The 18,379-nt window shown below is 48.4% G+C and overlaps 1 protein-coding gene across 1 annotated transcript in view; it reads right to left on the bottom strand.

Moving 5' to 3' along the window:
* NPR1 (natriuretic peptide receptor 1) overlaps positions 1–18,379 on the bottom strand; it is a 91,507-nt gene that overhangs the window by 19,725 nt on the left and 53,403 nt on the right. The window contains exons 9-10 of the mRNA XM_066608845.1: positions 7,035–7,109; positions 4,989–5,066 (exon numbers count right to left, since the gene is read on the bottom strand). Coding sequence (XP_066464942.1) covers positions 4,989–5,066; positions 7,035–7,109 — 153 coding nt within the window. The remainder of the gene's footprint in view (positions 1–4,988; positions 5,067–7,034; positions 7,110–18,379) is intronic.

Below are 18,379 nucleotides of genomic sequence, written 5' to 3'. Positions count from 1 at the left end.
TTAAAGGGGCGGTTCAGTGTATATGCATAGCACTCTTTTATATTGCATGGCTCACTGACTACAGTAACACATTCTACTACTTGCATATTCTATAGGATGAAGCGCGATCATCGTGTGATACTATGGCTACACTTCTCTGGCATGCAGTATGTGGCGGTTCTACTGTCGCACATGCATATGGATTGCCGGTGGGGTCTCATCTTTGCGGTGATGGATGCTAGACATTAAATGCTGAGATAATTCCTGATTTAAGCATCCAGAGAGCGGGGGAGGGGGGGAGGCCGATGCAGAAGAGCTGCTCAGAGTGAAGATTGCAAATATTACTGAAATGTCAGCTCTGGCTCTGATTAATATTAGGTCAGAGAAAATAACATTATCTAGAGGTTTTAAGAAGCCGAGACAGAGAGGACACAGTGAATGCTAAAGGCAAGGGCAACGATGGCACCAGAATAAAAAGGCAGCAAGGCTGGGAATAACAGCAGACTGACTAGAATGTGCAAACTATGAATACCATGGCAGAAATACAGTGAAAACTGACACTTATATAGGTAGGATCAGTGCTGGCTTTAGGTTAGATAGCATCATGTGCAGAAGTTTTTGGTGCTCCATCATAAGAAATAAAGCCAATGTATATTACACTGTGCAGAAAGCAGCAAGTTAGCAGCATACCCATACCAGAACAGCTCAGGGAATAAATACTGTACCAGAACCTACAGTACATAAATACAGCACCAGAACCAAGTTCATACACAAATACAGCACAAGAACCAAGGACATAACAAATACAGCACCAGAACCAAGGACATAACATAAATACAGCACCCAAAGCAGCTTCAGTACATAGATACAGCCCCAGAATCAAGCTTAGTACATAAAAACAGCACCAAAACCAAACTCATAACATAAATACAGAACCAAGCTCAGTATATACATACAGCACCAGAGCCAATCTCTGTGCATAACATAAACACAGCACCAGAGCCAATCTCTGTGCATAACATAAACACAGCACCAGAACCAAGCTCATATCATAAATGCAGTACCAGATCCCAGCTCAGTACATAAATACAGCATCAAAACTAAGCTCAGTGTTTAGATACAGTGCCATAACCAAGCTCAATACATAAATGCAGCACAATAACCAAGCTCCATACATAGATATGGCACCAGAACAAAGCTCAGAACATAAATGTAGTAGCAGAACTGAGGGATTGTGTTACGAGGGAGCAGTTTGGTCTAACAGTGGCACCTTGGAACATCAGAAGGAAGAAGACAGAGCCAGAAGGACGAAGCCAGTAGCTCCACAAGACACTGCCATACGGAGGAAGATCATCTGACTGGGGCCGGGGGAATCTAATGGAGTGATCGACCCCAGACTACACCATGCCTATGTTTTAGATGTTTTTTAAACCATTTTTGTTTGCTCCTCCATGAGCTTGGATAAAGGGTATTTTTTAGCTGAAACGCGTCGCTTACATGGAATTTTCTTAAGCTGTCTGCTTATTTGCAATATCTTTAAGCCGTCTATGCACCTTCACGTGTTTTTGAATAAACGTGAACTAAATTTTTTCACCAGCATACGTTGAGCAGACCTTCTATTTTCATTTGTTCTACACCTGACTTTTGCCTGCCGTACAAACAGGTGAGCGACGCCCTGAGTGTCCGCATGGGCCACTGTAGTGGCCCAGAACACCATCCTACTCCCCTCCATAAGTGTCATACATGTTTGTCCTATGTAGATGCACTGTGCAAAGCTTGTCCTGTCATATCCAGTATGTGTGTTGCACAGCTGCGGTGCTTGAGAGGTTAACTGTAATAAAATCATTGCCTGCATGTAGATGTATCAGTCTGTCATCTCATGTGTTATGAGTGAAGGTAAAAAATAGGAGTGATTGAGAGCGGGAAGTGGTCTTCACCTTCCCTCTTGTCTTCAGAGAGAGTGCTAAAACAAAGCCACATGGAAGCACCTTCAGCTTCCATGTAGGTGAAGATGGAGGAAAAGGAGAGATATCCTGTAGCGAGTGGAGTTTGGATGTGAATGGAGTGAGTTTCAAGTTCTTAAGAGTGAGAGCACCTTCCAATAATTCTGTATATAGAGACCCATCGTACAGGTACCAATTCATATTACAAGTTTTCCTATGCAGCCGTCCAACTCCAGGATCACCGTATAGAGGTACGCTACTAAGTCATACCCACGCACCTGCCATGCGGGGTGTTATAAGTAAATAGTGGCCAGAGTGTCTGCGGAGTGACCCCTACCCCCCTTCCTCCTCTGGAGTGTTCCCAGTCCAGGAGTGGTACCGTACAGATAACGTGGACTGTAGGACTAATTTCATCCTGTGTATCCTCCCTGAGCTCTGTTCTGCCTTCACTTAAAAGAATTGTACCTGCATTGTTTTGAATAATTGTTTTCATAAGTTACTTCAAGTAAAGTTATACCAGGCCCTAACCGTTCCTGGGAACCCGAGGTACTATACACAAGTCTCTGTGTTTATTCTCCCCTGCGTAGCATACCGGTGTGTGGGAACGGTGGCGTCACGAGTGATAACTACTACTACTCGCCTCATACCGTTTATTGGTATTCCCAATCCTAGGGGTATCGAAGGTGGTCTGCAGTCCTGCTCTGGCGTTGGCTACGTGTCATGTCTACGGGACAAGACCCTGGTAAGTGCTGCTGTAACAAGCCAACACTCATCTCTCCCAGCTCTTCACATCAGTCAAGTGTCCAGGGTACCCCTCTGGGATGTTGCAGAACCCCTTTTTCTGGCGTCACTTGGCACAGGATCTAATCTGTTGCGCCAAACAAGTTTGATGAACTGCCACTTAAGTTCTAATGGGGCCACCCAAGATGGCGTCCATTTTATAATGCTCTTCTCTATGGCTCACTCCCGCCAAGTAGCTCCTGCCAAAGCTGCTTGGCGCCAAAAGCACTACACCCTGGCCTAGCGCAAAGTGGGGGGGGGGGGGCTACCCCTACTTTATGAACTTGTTGGAGCCTAGCTTCAGCCCGCTAGGCCCTGGAGACCACCCAAGCCAGGAGAGGAGGTTACGCTACTGCTGGCGATTCTTTCAGTTGACCTCAGCGGCCTAGGCGGGTACCGCAACTGTGGCCACAGGAAAGAGAAGAGCTGCTGCTTCCCTGGATAGTGGGCCACCGTGATAACAAGTTGGCCGGGGGGGTTATACCCCCGGTGTTGCATCCCTTGCTGTGGGATTTTGAGGACTGGGGGGTAAAAGTACATTTCAACGCACAGGAGCATTTGCTGCTCTGGAAAGAGCTGAGGCCTCTGCTTTACTGGCCCTCCATAAATTAAAGAATTTGACATGCCAGTCATGCCGCCAAGGGAGGTAAAGAGACGGCTCAGCGATCCGGACAGTCCCTTATCGGTGGCATCGCTGGGAGTCTCCTCATGGGAAAGTATTCCATCCCCATCTGGTTGGTCTATGAAGTCAGAGGCTGGGTAAAATTTATGTGTCCCAGCTCATTAGGAGCCAAAAAAACCTGTTTACCTTCTAAAAGAACTCTTTGCGTAAGAGACAGTTTCTTATTTTTTTCTCTTAATTTTTCAGTTAATGTAATCAATTCATGTTAATTTATGTTATGTAGTACAGTCAGGATATGCCTGAGACTGTGTGCATGGTATGATAGTAATATGTGTATGACTGGAGGTCTTTAGTGTACCCCCAAGTCCAGTTTTTAGTGATCAGCAGCCCGTTCTAGCCTGTCTCAGGGGGCGGGGCCTTTCAATCACCTCATTCTTATCATGGACAGCGGTATTGACTTAAGCTACTGACTGCTCCGATTATATTTTTGCTCTCTTTTTCCTGCCAGTCGCTTTTTTTATGTTTTTGTGTATGGTAACAGTGTGTTTCTCCTCACAGTAAGAAACAGTGCCGTTCATTCCACTGATCTTACACTACTTGCCTTTGGAGTAAAGTAAGGAATGAAGCTCCATAGAAATACTAGTGCCTTTTGATTCTGTCCAGCCTAGTAGATTTTTCCCATAATGTACTTGCAAGTCAATTTCCTTACACGCTGTCATAAATAGAAGCCACACATAGAAATGACACTTCCTCTAGTCACAGTACACTGGGGGTGGGTACATCCTTATATATAGGTGACCAGGGGTAGGAGTTGTGTTTTCAGGTTTCGCCTTGCACACTCCGTGACTGTGCAGTGTTCTCTTAAATGGGATGAAAGTCAGACACTCAAGATGGCCTGACTCTGGATGTATACACTCTGTTTTAGAGGCGCCGGGGGCGCCTCATTCTTAAGTAGGGGTGAAACTGTAGTGGCCCAGAACACCATCCTGGTCCCCTCCATAAATGTCATACATGTTTGTCCTATGTGGATGCACTGTGCGAAGCTTGTCCTGTCATATTAAGTGTGTATTGTACAGCTGCGGCGCTTGAGCGGAAATAATTACCATAGTGAATATGAATCCTTTATTTCCAGGTCGTATTTGGATTTTCGGGGTAGATGCCCTAAATGTGAACTGCTGTAACAAGTGACCCCGGGTCAGCAAGCACTGCAGGCTGCATTTTTGGCAAAGCAGAAACTCAGCAGCTTATCATGTTCCTTCCAGCGCTCTCCAGACAAGAGCCGTCATTGTCACCACTTTACTGTTAAGTGACGAGCGTACAGATGAACCGCCGCAGCACTCGCTTCTTTCAGGGAAGCCATAACTAACTAACGCGGGTTAAGTGGAGGAGCGCAGAAGGGTACGGCCGGCGCTGACAATAAGGATGACAACAAATGAGCTGTTTATGTTCAACAAGAACAATTTCTGTGGTGTCAGCAGCATTTCCCGAGACGGCGAGCCAAGGATGTGTCGGAGCCTAGATGGCTCCCAGATGCCAGTGTGCAAGCAGAGAGGAACTAGGCGTAATCCGAGGGGAGGCGATATAACATGCAAGCGGACAGCAAACGGTGGGGAAGCCCTGACCTTCCATCCTCAAGTGGACAACATAGACCACACTATACTCACATGCTTCAGTTCAAACAGGACTTTGCGTGTTAGCTCTATGCGTTTCCGGTTGATGTATTTCACAGCGACAACATTGCCCTGCAAATGAGAAGGGGTTTAGACAACTAAATGCAGTAAGACACGGTCACAAAATAATATCACATTAGAGGTGGCTGATAGAATGCCGGAGAATAATCTTATCTGGAGAATGAAGAAAATAACTGAATGGCCACATTATTAGAGAGCCTGGCCCTTTATTAGCGCTCCCCAGACCTTTAATAGAGCCTCTGGCCCCTTTATTAGAGCCACCTAGACCTTTATTAGAGGCTCTGGCCCCTTTATTAGAGCTCCCTGGACATTTGTTAGAACTTTTGGACCTTTATTAGAGCCCTTTGGACATTTATTATAGCCCCCTGGACCTTTAATATAGCCCCCTGGACCTTTATTAGAGCTCCCCGGACTTTTATTAGAGCCTCTGACCCCTTTATTAGTGCCCCCTGGACCGTTATTAGAACCTCTGACCCCTTAATTAGAGCCCCCTGGACCTTTATTACTGCCTCTGGAGCCTTTATTAGAGCCTCTGTCCCCTTTATTAGCGCCTGCTGCCCTTTATTAGAGCCCTCTGCAGTCTCACAATTGGCTCCTCCCTAGATGGAAATTATCCCCCTGACCACAGAGTGTGGTCATGAAATCATGTATCTTGGCCAAAATACGACCCAATATACCGTACGTACTTTAACTATTCCATCTGCCTGCGTGTGCGTACTGTAGGTAAGTGTTTCGGTGGTTGCCAGTCGTTGTTGGATGTCGGCTCACAAGTGCTGTCTGCAGTTAACTGGTGTTCGCTGTATCTGCACATTCCCCTGCCCCAATCCTCTCCCTCCAGTCCTTGTTTGGGTGGCGTCCGCAGAGGTCGTTATTCCTACGGCCTGCGCGGACGTAACGTAATGACCAGCCTTCTACTTGCTCTCATCCTGGGTGTGGTGTGTCGTACACTCAGGGCGAACGTGACGGCCTCACTCTGCGGTACAAATAAGGTGCTTGATCTTACAGCGTTCATCATTTGGTAAGAATACCATGATAACCTTCTAGTCCGGATCGGCACGATTACTGCGATATCGAGTTTGTAGAGATTTATCTGCTTTTTTTTAAATTTTTGCACGAAAACACACATTTTTAAAGAAGAACTGACTACACCGCCGCATTCTAGGACCTGTAACATCTATATCTCTGGCAGCGGAGCTCTGTGGGGGCTCGCTATTTTCTGCGGGAAGAGTTGTAGTTTTTATTGATATTATTCTGAGGTACAAGTGACTGGATTGTATATGAATGATATATTTTTGGGAGGCCTACAAAAGAAAAATCATATTTCTGGCATTAGTTTTCAAAATTATTTTTTTGGCCTTCATCATATGAGATAAATAACACGATATTTTCATTGTCTGGGTTGTTATAAATGTGATAATACTGATTATGTGCTGCTGTTTAAAATATTTGGGGGCGGAGGGTATTTTATCCATTTAAAAATGTCTTTTGTCAGAAAAAATCTGTATTTTTTTTAAATGGATTTTTTTTTCTTTTTTTTGACGCTATGTTTTAGTCCCTGAATAGGACCTGAAGATGTGAATATTCGATCTCTAGAATAGTACACTGCATTACCTATGTAGTGCATTCTACTAAGCCTGTGACATCAGCCTATCAGACTCTGCTGGAGGCGGGGCCTAATAGGCTCAGTTACATGGCAGAAATGGAGGCCTTTGTGAGGCTTCCAGCTACCATGGAACTGTGGGGTACGATGGATGACAGGAGGAGCCCCTCCCCCTGTTATCTGCTTACATGCTGCAGTTGCTAGTGATTGTGGCATGTAAGGGGTTACACTGCCAGGATCTGAGGTTTCTCCATTCCTGACTGTTGCAGCAGGAGCCGGGCTGTCAGTAGTCAGCCATCGCCTTAAAAAGATGAATGCGCGGGTTTAAAGCCCAGGAGGGAGTTCGGTAAAAATGGGTTAATCAATAGATGTCTGCCTTCTTTGCTTTGGCCCTGGTGGCATGAGTGAAGAGATAGTACCTTGTAATACGCCGTCTTGGCAAAGATTTGGAACTGTCCTTCGGAGGTGAGCAGGGATCCGTAGTTGGAGCCTCTCTAGAGTGTAAATAACATGAAGAACAATAAGAATACAGAACATGTCCGCATGACAGCAAGAACTAGAAGAAATACCCCCCGAATGGGCAACGTGCATGAGTAATGGGAAGGAATAAATCAGATGGAGGTGAGATGATAACAAGTCGAAGATGTGTCGGAAATATTGGGAAGATAAGTGAGACTGGGAATGACTGCCGGTGGGCCGGCCTCAGACTCGGCACAGACGGATTGGCCCCGTCTACGACATGTTTTATTTACACCATTCAACACCAACATCAATAACAAAGAGATGCAATAAAAACCACCAGCCGGATAACGGGCTGTGCAGACAATATTTTTGGAAACTGCAGTCAACTCCGATGGGTTTGTGATCTTATCTGCGAACGTTGCTAGATTATGGTGCGAGAATGGTAACGGGGCGTATGAACCCGAGGGGGGGTTCAGGTGTGTGATGAAGATGTGAACTCAGGTGAGAGTGAGATAAGAAGAAAGGATGAGGGTGCACGCACACAGCAATATTCACCAGCGGTATATAACCGATTACGATATTGATCTCGTATATCTGTTTTTTTCCAAAGCATTTGACACCATGCCGCATAATAGGTTGATATGTAAACTGAGACAGCTCGGACTGGGCGAAAACGTCTGTGGGTTAAGGCTCATTTAGACACAACGATTATCGCTTAAAATTCGCTCAAAAGCCGTCTTTTGAGCGATAACCGTTGCGTCTAAACGCGCAGCCATCGTGCACTATTTGTTCATCTGTGTTTTCTAGAAATCACCGATGACTGTTATTAGCACCACACGCTCTTTTTTTCAGCGGACGGTGCTGATAGTATTCTTTCAACTGGTACCCCACTGGCAGTTCTCAGCCTGACACCAGCTAAAAACTCCGAGAACAATGCAGCTGTTTGCATATACAAAACAGCTGCTTTGTTCTCTGAGCTATCGCAGCGGTATCCCACTTTGCCTGCATTAACTCTTAAGTAGCTAATTTGCTACTTAGAGTTATGCAAAGATGATTGCTCAAAACTGTCACTCAAACTGGGGTACTGCTAGGGAAAAGTGAGATGGAAAAAGACCTAGGGGTACTAATTGACTGTAAACTTAAGTGGAGCAATCAATGCCAGTCAGCTGCTACAAAAGCAAATTCTCGGGGTGCATTAAAAGAGAGATAGGGTCGCGGGACGAGAACATTATCCTCCCACTATATAAGGCACTTGTCAGGCCTCACATGGATACTCTGTACAGTTCTGGACACCAGTGCTCAGGAAAGATGTTGCAGTGCTTAAAGAGGTTTAAAGAAGGGCAACTAAATTAATAAATGGAATGGGAGGACCGGAATACCCAGAGAGGCTCAAAATTGGGATTATTTACCCTGGAAAAAAGATGACTAAGGAGCGGTCAAATAACTATGTATAAATACATGAGGAGACAATACAAGGAACTCTCCCAGGATCTGTTTATACCCAGGACTGCGACGGTAACAAGAGGGCATCCTCTACGTCTAGAAGAAAGCAGGTTTAATCGCCAACACAGAAAAGGGTTCTTTACTGTAAGAGCAGCGAGACTGTGAAACTCTCTGCCTGAGGATTTGGTGATGGCAAAATCCATAGAGGAGTTTAAGAGGGGACTAGATGCCTTACCAGAGCAGTAGAATATTACAGGATATAGACATTAGGTGACCATTGGGGTTGTTGATCTCAAATGTTGACCCAGGGATTACTCTGGCTGCCATTATGGAGTCCGGAAGCAAATTTTTTCCTCCATAGGAGCTAATTGGCTCGCTGGGGTTTTTCTTGCCTTCCTCTGGACCAACAAGGGGGAGGTTAAAACAGGCTGAAGTAGATGGACATTGTCTTCATTCAGCCTATCATAGTATGTTATGTAAGGTATGGGGCACCCCTGGCACCACCCATAATTGTCTAATCGCTTTCAGGCAATCAATGCACCTGTTCCCTGAAACAGTATAAAAGGCAAGCCCAGTCGTTATGAGGGTAACAAGAGTATCTTTTATTAGGGGGCTCAAAGCATAAACAGAAAACAGAGTGGATATAAGTAATACAAACAGGTTGTCAACATAACTGACACCTCAACTACACTGACGGGCTCAACTGAGGTGCGCCAATACACCACCCAAATCTATTCCAACTGGATCAAACAATGTACCGTGTATGGAGAGGAAAACAACCTCAATTCCAAAAACGTTGGGCGCTGTGTAGAATGTAAAGAGATGTAAAGAAAAAAAGAATGTAAAGATCTGTAAATCTCATCTAACCATATATTATTCCCAGTAGAACATATCAGAGGGGGGAGGTGATATTTCTCCATTTCATTTAAAAAATGAACTCATTAAGATATTGATGGCAGCAACACATCTCACAACAGTTGGACGGGCCGTGTTTACCATTGTGTAGCATCCCCTCTTCTGGGGAGGAGACCAATTGTTGGAGTTTTGGGAGAGGAATGTTATCCCATGCATGTTCTCTTTCCCGGTGTGAACACAACCTTACGATCATCCTGTTTTGGGCATGGTGTGTCTTGTGCTCAGGGTGAACATGACATAATGACTCAGCTATAACCGTGCTGTGTCTGTGTAGGTCATTTTTCCTATGGCTTACACGGACGTAACACCATTCTTGTCTGATGTATGTTTCTAGCTGTTCCAAAATCCTCGGTCGTCTTTGCTGGATTTTCCGTTCCATAGTGCACCAAATGTTTCCTATTGGTGGAAGGTCTGGACTCCAGGTGGCCAGTTCACCCACAGACTCTTCTTCTGGAAGCCATGCTGTTGTGGTTGATGCAGTATATGGAGGAAGGTCCGGACTGCAGGCAGACGGTTCACCCTGGACTCTTCTTCTGGGAAGCCATGCTGCTGTGATGGATGCAGAAGGTGGTGGAAGGTCCGGACTGCAGGTGGCCGGTTCACCTCCGGACTCTTCTTCTGTGAAGTCATGCTGATGTGGTGGATACACTATGTGGTTTAGCATTGTCTTACTGGAATACACAAGGTCTTCCCTGAGAGAGACGACGTCTGGATGGAGCTTATATTGTTCTACAACCTCTATACACTGTCAGCATTGGTAGTGTAAGCTGCCCATGCCAGAGGCACTAATGCCACCGCATACCAGCAAAGAAACAGGACAGAGTGCTGATAACATGCTGGATGGTCCCTCTCTTCTTGAGCCCGCAGGACACAGAATCCGTGACATCCAAAAAGAATTTCAAATTTTGATTCATCAAACAGTTTTCTATTTTGCCTCAGTCCATTATAAATAAAAATTGGCCCAGAGCAGATGCCGGCTTTTCTAGATTGTGCTGATATATGGCTTCTTCCCTGCATGATACAGCCGTAACTTGTATTTGTGGACTGTACGGTGAACTGTGTTCACAGAAAATGATTTCTGGAAGTATTCCTGAGGCCTGCAGTGATTGGCATTACAGAATCATGCCTGTATATAATGCAGTGCTGCCTGAGGCCTGTAGGCCTCCAGCATCCAATACTGAAAGTCGGCCTTGTCCCTTGTACACATGAATTTCTCCAGATCCTGTGAATCGTTTGATGATTATATGTGCTTTAGATGGAGGGATATTCAAAAACTTCACATTTTTACAATGAGGAACATTTTTCTGAAATTGTTACTAGAGATGAGCGAACACCAAAATGTTCGGGTGCTCGTTATTCGGAACGAACTTCCCGCGATGCTCGAGGGTTCGTTTCGAACAACGAACCCCATTGAAGTCAATGGGCGACCAGAGCATTTTTGTATTTCGCCGATGCTCGCTAAGGTTTTCACGTGTGAAAATCTGGGCAATTCAAGAAAGTGATGGGAATGACACAGAAACGGATAGGGCAGGCGAGGGGCTACATGTTGGGCTGCATCTCAAGTTCACAGGTCCCACTATTAAGCCACAATACCGGCAAGAGTGGGCCCCCCCCCCCTCCCAACAACTTTTACTTCTGAAAAGCCCTCATTAGCATGGCATACCTTTGCTAAGCACCACACTAGCTACAACAAAGCACAATCACTGCCTGGATGACACTCCGCTGCCACTTCTCCTGGGTTACATGCTGACCAACCGCCCCCCCTCCCCCCCACAGCGCACACCAAAGTGTCCCTGCGCAGCCTTCAGCTGCCCTCATGCCACACCACCCTCATGTCTATTTAGAAGTGCGTCTGCCATGAGGAGGAACCGCAGGCACACACTGCAGAGGGTTGGCACGGCTAGGCAGCGACCCTCTTTAAAAGTGGCGGGTCGATAGCCCACAATGCTGTACAGAAGCAATGAGAAATAGAATCCTGTGCCACCGCCATCAGGAGCTGCACACGTAGGCATAGCAATGGGGAACCTATGTGCCACACACTATTCATTCTGTCAAGGTGTCTGCATGCCCCAGTTAGACCGGGCTTTTTAATTCATAGACACAGGCAGGTACAACTCCCTATTGTGAAGTCCCTGTGGACCGACAGCATGGGTGGGTGCCAGGAAGCCACCGGCGGTACATAGAAATATCCCATTGCATTGCCCAACACAGCTGAGGTAGTAATGTTGTGCGTAATACAGGTGGGCTTCGGCCCACACTGCATGCCCCAGTCAGACTGGTGTTCTTTAGAAGTGGACACATGTAGGTTAACCTCCCTGTGGACCCACTGCCTGGGTGGGTGCCAGGAAGCCACCGGCGGTACATAGAAATATCCCATTGCATTGCCCAACACAGCTGAGGTAGTAATGTTGTGTGTAATATAGGTGGGCTTCGGCCCACACTGCATGCCCCAGTCAGACTGGGGTTCTTTAGAAGTGGACACATGTAGGTTAAACTCCCTGTGGACCCACTGCCTGGGTGGGTGCCAGGAAGCCACCGGCGGTACATAGAAATATCCCATTGCATTGCCCAACACAGCTGAGGTAGTAATGTCGTGCGTAATACAGGTGGGCTTCGGCCCACACTGCATGCCCCAGTCAGACTGGGGTTCTTTACAAGTGTACAGATGTGTTAAAAACTCCGTGTGCACCTACAGCATGGGTGGCTCCCTGGAACCCACCGGCGGTACACAAAAATATCCCATTGCATTGCCCAACACAGCTGAGGTAATGTCAGCTGGAATGCAGGTGGGCTAAAAATTAATTTGATTACACTGTAGGCGAGGGCCCACAAAAATTGCTGTATCAACAGTACTAATGTACATCCCAAAAATTGGCCATGGCCAGCCAAGAGGGCAGGTGAAACCCATTAATCGCTTTGGTTAATGTGGCTTAAGTGGTAACTAGGCCTGGAGGCAGCCCAGTGTAACGAAAAATTGGTTCAAGTTACAGTTCCAACGCTTTTAAGCGCATTGAAACGTATAAAAATTGTTCAGAAAAATTATTTGAGTGAGCCTTGTGGCCCTAAGAAAAATTGCCCGTTCAGCGTTATTACGTGAGGTTTCAGGAGGAGGAGCAGGAGGAGGAGGAGGAGGAATATTAGACACAGATTGATGAAGCAGAAATGTCCCCGTTTTGGATGGTGAGAGAGAACGTAGCTTCCATCCGCGGGTGCAGCCTACGTATTGCTTACGTATCGCTGCTGTCCGCTGGTGGAGAACAGAAGTCTGGGGAAATCCAGCCTTTGTTCATCTTGATGAGTGTTAGCCTGTCGGCACTGTCGGTTGACAAGCGGCTACGCTTATCTGTGATGATTCCCCCAGCCGCACTAAACACCCTCTCCGACAAGACGCTAGCCGCAGGACAAGCAAGCACCTCCAGGGCATACAGCGCTAGTTCAGGCCACGTGTCCAGCTTCGACACCCAGTAGTTGTAGGGGGCAGAGGCGTCACCAAGGATGGTCGTGCGATCCGCTACGTACTCCCTCACCATCCTTTTACAGTGCTACCGCCGACTCAGCCGTGACTGGGGAGCGGTGACACAGTCTTGGTGGGGAGCCATAAAGCTGGCCAGGCCCTTAAAGACTGTTGCACTGCCTGGGATGTACATGCTGCTCGATCTACGCACATCCCCTGCTACCTTGCCCTCGGTACTGCGCCTTCTGCCACTAGCGCTGTCGGCTGGGAATTTTACCATCAGCTTGTCCGCAAGGGTCCTGTGGTATAGCAACACTCTCGAACCCCTTTCCTCTTCGGGAATCAGAGTGGGCAGGTTCTCCTTATACCGTGGATCGAGCAGTGTGTACACCCAGTAATCCGTCGTGGCCAGAATGCGTGCAACGCGAGGGTCACGAGAAAGGCATCCTAACATGAAGTCAGCCATGTGTGCCAGGGTACCTGTACGCAACACATGGCTGTCTTCACTAGGAAGATCACTTTCAGGATCCTCCTCCTCCTCCTCCTCCTCCTCCTCCTCCTCCTCCTCAGGCCATACACGCTGAAAGGATGACAGGCAATCAGCCGGTGTACCGTCAGCAGTGGCCCAAGCTGTCTCTTCCCCCTCCTCCTCATCCTCCTCATGCTCCTCCTCCTCCTCCTGTACACGCTGAGAAATAGACAGGAGGGTGCCCTGACTATCCAGCGGCATACTGTCTTCCCCCGCCCCCGTTTCCGAGCGCAAAGCAGCTGCCTTTATGGTTTGCAGGGAATTTCTCAAGATGCATAGCAGAGGAATGGTGACGCTAATGATTGTAGCATCGCCGCTCACCACCTGGGTAGACTCCTCAAAATTACCAAGGACATGGCAGATGTCTGCCAACCAGGCCCACTCTTCTGAAAGGAATTGAGGAGGCTGACTCCCACTGCGCCGCCCATGTTGGAGTTGGTATTCGACTATAGCTCTACGTTGTTCATAGAGCCTGGCCAACATGTGGAGCGTAGAGTTCCACCGTGTGGGCACGTCGCACAGCAGTCGGTGCACTGGCAGCTTAAAGTGATGTTGCAGGGTGCGCAGGGTGGCAGCGTCCGTGTGGGACTTGCGAAAATGTGCGCAGAGCCGGCGCGCCTTTACGAGCAGGTCTGACAAGCGTGGGTAGCTTTTCAGAAACCGCTGAACCACCAAATTAAAGACGTGGGCCAGGCATGGCACGTGCGTGAGGCTGCCGAGCTGCAGAGCCGCCACCAGGTTACGGCCGTTGTCACACACGACCATGCCCGGTTGGAGGCTCAGCGGCGCAAGCCAGCGGTCGGTCTGCTGTGTCAGACCCTGCAGCAGTTCGTGGGCCGTGTGCCTCTTATCGCCTAAGCTGAGTAGTTTCAGCACGGCCTGCTGACGCTTGCCCACCGCTGTGCTGCCACACCGCGCGACACCGACTGCTGGCGACATGCTGCTGCTAACACATCTTGATTGCGAGACAGAGGAGGAGGAGGAGGAGGGTGCTTTAGTGGAGGAAGCATACACCTCCGCAGATACCACCACCGAGCTGGGGCCCGCAATTCTGGGGGTGGGTAGGACGTGAGCGGTCCCAGGCTCTGACTCTGTCCCAGCCTCCACTAAATTCACCCAATGTGCCGTCAGGGAGATGTAGTGGCCCTGCCCGCCTGTGCTTGTCCACGTGTCCGTAGTTAAGTGGACCGTGGCAGTAACCGCGTTGGTGAGGGCGCGTACAATGTTGCGGGAGACGTGGTCGTGCAGGGCTGGGACGGCACATCGGGAAAAGTAGTGGCGACTGGGAACTGAGTAGCGCGGGGCCGCCGCCTCCATGATACTTTTGAAGGACTCCGCTTCCACAACCCTATACGGCAGCATCTCAAGGCTGATGAATTTTGCTATGCGGACGGTTAACGTTTGAGCGTGCGGGTGCGTGGCGGCGTACTTGCGCTTGCGCTCCAACAGTTGCGCAAGCGACGGCTGGACGGTGCGCTGAACTACACTGCTGGATGGGGCCGAGGACAGCGGAGGTGAGGGTGTGGGTGCAGGCCAGGAGACGGTAGTGCCTGTGTCCTGAGAGGGGGGTTGCATCTCAGTGGCAGGTTGGGGCACAGGGGGAGAGGCAGGGGTGCAAACCGGAGGCGCTGAACGGCCTTCGTCCCACCTTGCGGGGTGCTTGGCCATCATATGTCTGCGCATGGTGGTGGTGGTGAGGCTGTTGGTGTTGGCTCCCCGGCTGAGCTTTGCGCGACAAAGGTTGCACACCACTGTTCGTCGGTCGTCAGGCGTCTCTGTGAAAAACTGCCAGACCTTAGAGCACCTCGGCCTCTGCAGGGTGGCATGGCGCGAGGGGGCGCTTTGGGAAACACTTGGTGGATTATTCGGTCTGGCCCTGCCTCTACCCCTGGCCACCGCACTGCCTCTTGCAACCTGCCCTGCTGATGCCCTTGACTCCCCCTCTGAAGACCTGTCCTCCTGAGTAAGCGTTGCACACCAGGTGGGGTCAGTCACCTCATCGTCCTGCTGCTCTTCCTCCGAATCCTCTGTGCGCTGCTCCCTCGGACTTACTGCCCTTACTACTACCTCACTGCAAGACAACTGTGTCTGATCGTCATCGTCCTCCTCACCCACAGAAAGTTGTTGAGACAGTTGGCGGAAGTCCCCAGCCTCATCCCCCGGACCCCGGGAACTTTCGAATGGTTGGGCATCAGTGACGATAAACTCCTCTGGTGGGAGAGGAACCGCTGCTGCCCAATCTAAGCAGGGGCCCGAGAACAGTTCCTGGGAGTGTTCCCGCTCCTGAGCAGGTGTTATTGTAGTGGAGTGAGGAGGCTGGGAGGAAGGAGGAGCAGCAGACAGAGGATTCGGATTGGCAGCAGTGGACGGCGCAGAACTGCGGGTAGACGATAGGTTGCTCGAAGCACTTTCTGCCATCCAGGACAGGACCTGCTCACACTGCTCATTTTCTAATAACCGTCTCCCGCGTGGACCCATTAATTGGGCGATGAATGTGGGGACACCAGAAACGTGCCTCTCTCCTAATCGCGCAGCAGTCGGCTGCGACACACCTGGATCAGGAGCTTGGCCTGTGCCCACACCCTGACTTGGCCCTCCGCGTCCTCGGCCGCGTCCACGTCCTCTAGGCCTACCCTTACCCCTCAGCATGCTGTATTACCAGTGATTTGATTTCACAGGCAGCTAATAAATTGGCGCAAGACTGCAGGCCAAATATAATTTTTTCCCTTTTTTGAAAACGAAAGGCCCCACTGCCTCTAGTGAATGAATAATCTAAGTTTAATAACTGTGCTGTTTTCCTGCTAATGTGTCACAGAACGTGAGGGTAGCAGAGTTATTAACTGTGGCAGAGCAGGTATTTTTTTTCCCGATTAAGGAAAGCAAATGGCGAAGCCAGGAGTAAAACGTAGCTGGGTGCGTATGATTTTTACAGGTTGCACACGCAGCCGACACGTGTCCACCGGCGTTAGGACGGACAGAGGCAGGACAAATAGAATTATTTTCCGTTTTTTTGCACCAAAAGGCAGCACTGCGTATATTCTATGAACATGAGAAGTTTAATAACTGTGCTGTTTTCCTGCTAATGTGTCACAGAACGTGAGGGTAGCAGAGTTATTAACTGTGGCAGAGCAGGTATTTTTTTTCCCAATTAAGGAAAGCAAATGGCGAAGCCAGGAGTAAAACGTAGCTGGGGGCGTATGATTTTTACAGGTTGCACACGCAGCCGACACGTGTCCACCGGCGTTAGGACGGACAGAGGCAGGACAAATAGAATTATTTTCCGTTTTTTTGCACCAAAAGGCAGCACTGCGTATATTCTATGAACATGAGAAGTTTAATAACTGTGCTGTTTTCCTGCTAATGTGTCACAGAACGTGAGGGTAGCAGAGTTATTAACTGTGGCAGAGCAGGTATTTTTTTTCCCAATTAAGGAAAGCAAATGGCGAAGCCAGGAGTAAAACGTAGCTGGGTGCGTATGATTTTTACAGGTTGCACACGCAGCCGACACGTGTCCACCGGCGTTAGGACGGACAGAGGCAGGACAAATAGAATTATTTTCACTTGTTTTACAAGCAAAAGGCAGCACTGCGTATATTCAATGAATAATAACTGTGTTGTGGCCCTGCCTATACAATTCTTTCCCTGCAGTATCAATGGAGGGTGGAATGCTCTGCAGAGGCGATTTTGAGAAGCAAAAAAAAATGCAGCACAGCTAACAGCAGCCTGGACAGTACTGCACACGGATAAATATGGCCCTAGAAAGGACCGTTGAGGTTCTTGAAGGCTACACTCACTCCTAACACTCTCCCTGCCTATGCAGCACTTCTGTCCCTAATGCCGGGTGCAACGCTCTGCAGAGCCGATTTTGAGGGGAAAAAAATGGCACTGCTAACAGCAGCCAACACACAGCTATCAGTGGCCCTAATAAGGACCTTTGGGGGGTCTTGAAGCCTACACTAACTACCAATTCTTTCCCTACAGCAGCTCCGGTACAAACAGCACTGTCCCTCATCTAACTCACACGGCATCTGAGCCGAACCGCGGGAGGGGCCGACTTTTATGTTCCGGTGACACCTGATCTTCCCAGCCACTCACAGCAGGGGGGTGGTATAGGGCTTGAACGTCACAGGGGGAAGTTGTAATGCCTTCCCTGTCTTTCAATTGGCCAAAAAAAGCGCGCTAACGTCTCAGGGAAGGAAGTGAAAGTAACCAGAACACTGCATGGTGTTCGTTACGAATAACGAACATCCCGAACACCCTAATATTCGCACGAATATCAAGCTCGGAAGAACATGTTCGCTCATCTCTAATTGTTACACAATTATTAGATGTTGTCTTTCACAGATTGATGAACCTCCGACCATTTTTGCTTCTGAGAGACTCGGCCTCTCCAACCGCCTCTTTTTATACAGTCATGTGACTTAGTAGATAAATTGCTGCTTCAGCTGATTTTCATGAGTGCCACTTACTTTTCCAGCCTTTTCTTATTCCTGTCCCAACTTTTTTCAGATATGTTGCTGTCATCAATTTCTAAATGAGTTAATTTCTTAAAATGAAACGAAGAAATGTCCCCTCCCCCCTCTGATCTGTTCTACTGGGAATAACATATGGGTAGATGAGCTTTACAAATCGTTGCATCCTGTTTTTCTTTACAATTTACACAGCACCCTAACTTTTCTGTAATTTAGTTGTACGGCATCTCTGTGCCTTCCTGGACATCCCGTTTAGTCTGCGCACCTCCTACATAACCGCTTGAAGCTGGGGAAAAAATACGTTGCACCCCGGAAAACCCTCGGGATACGTTCCAATGCCTATATAGAGGCACCTGTAAGCTTTTCGCAGTGTTGAACATGGGTACCTTATATGCGCTCGGGCGTGAAAACGCGGCGCATATGCGCTCGTGGGAGTGAAGCCTTAGGCTACTGTCACTCTCCAATATTACACAGTACTGATGATCGAGT

This window comes from Eleutherodactylus coqui, chromosome 6 (assembly GCF_035609145.1).
Source record: "Eleutherodactylus coqui strain aEleCoq1 chromosome 6, aEleCoq1.hap1, whole genome shotgun sequence".
NCBI lineage: Eukaryota > Metazoa > Chordata > Amphibia > Anura > Eleutherodactylidae > Eleutherodactylus > Eleutherodactylus coqui.
The sequence above is the reverse complement of the archived record's forward strand: the minus strand, read 5'-3'. Positions and strand labels throughout refer to the sequence as shown.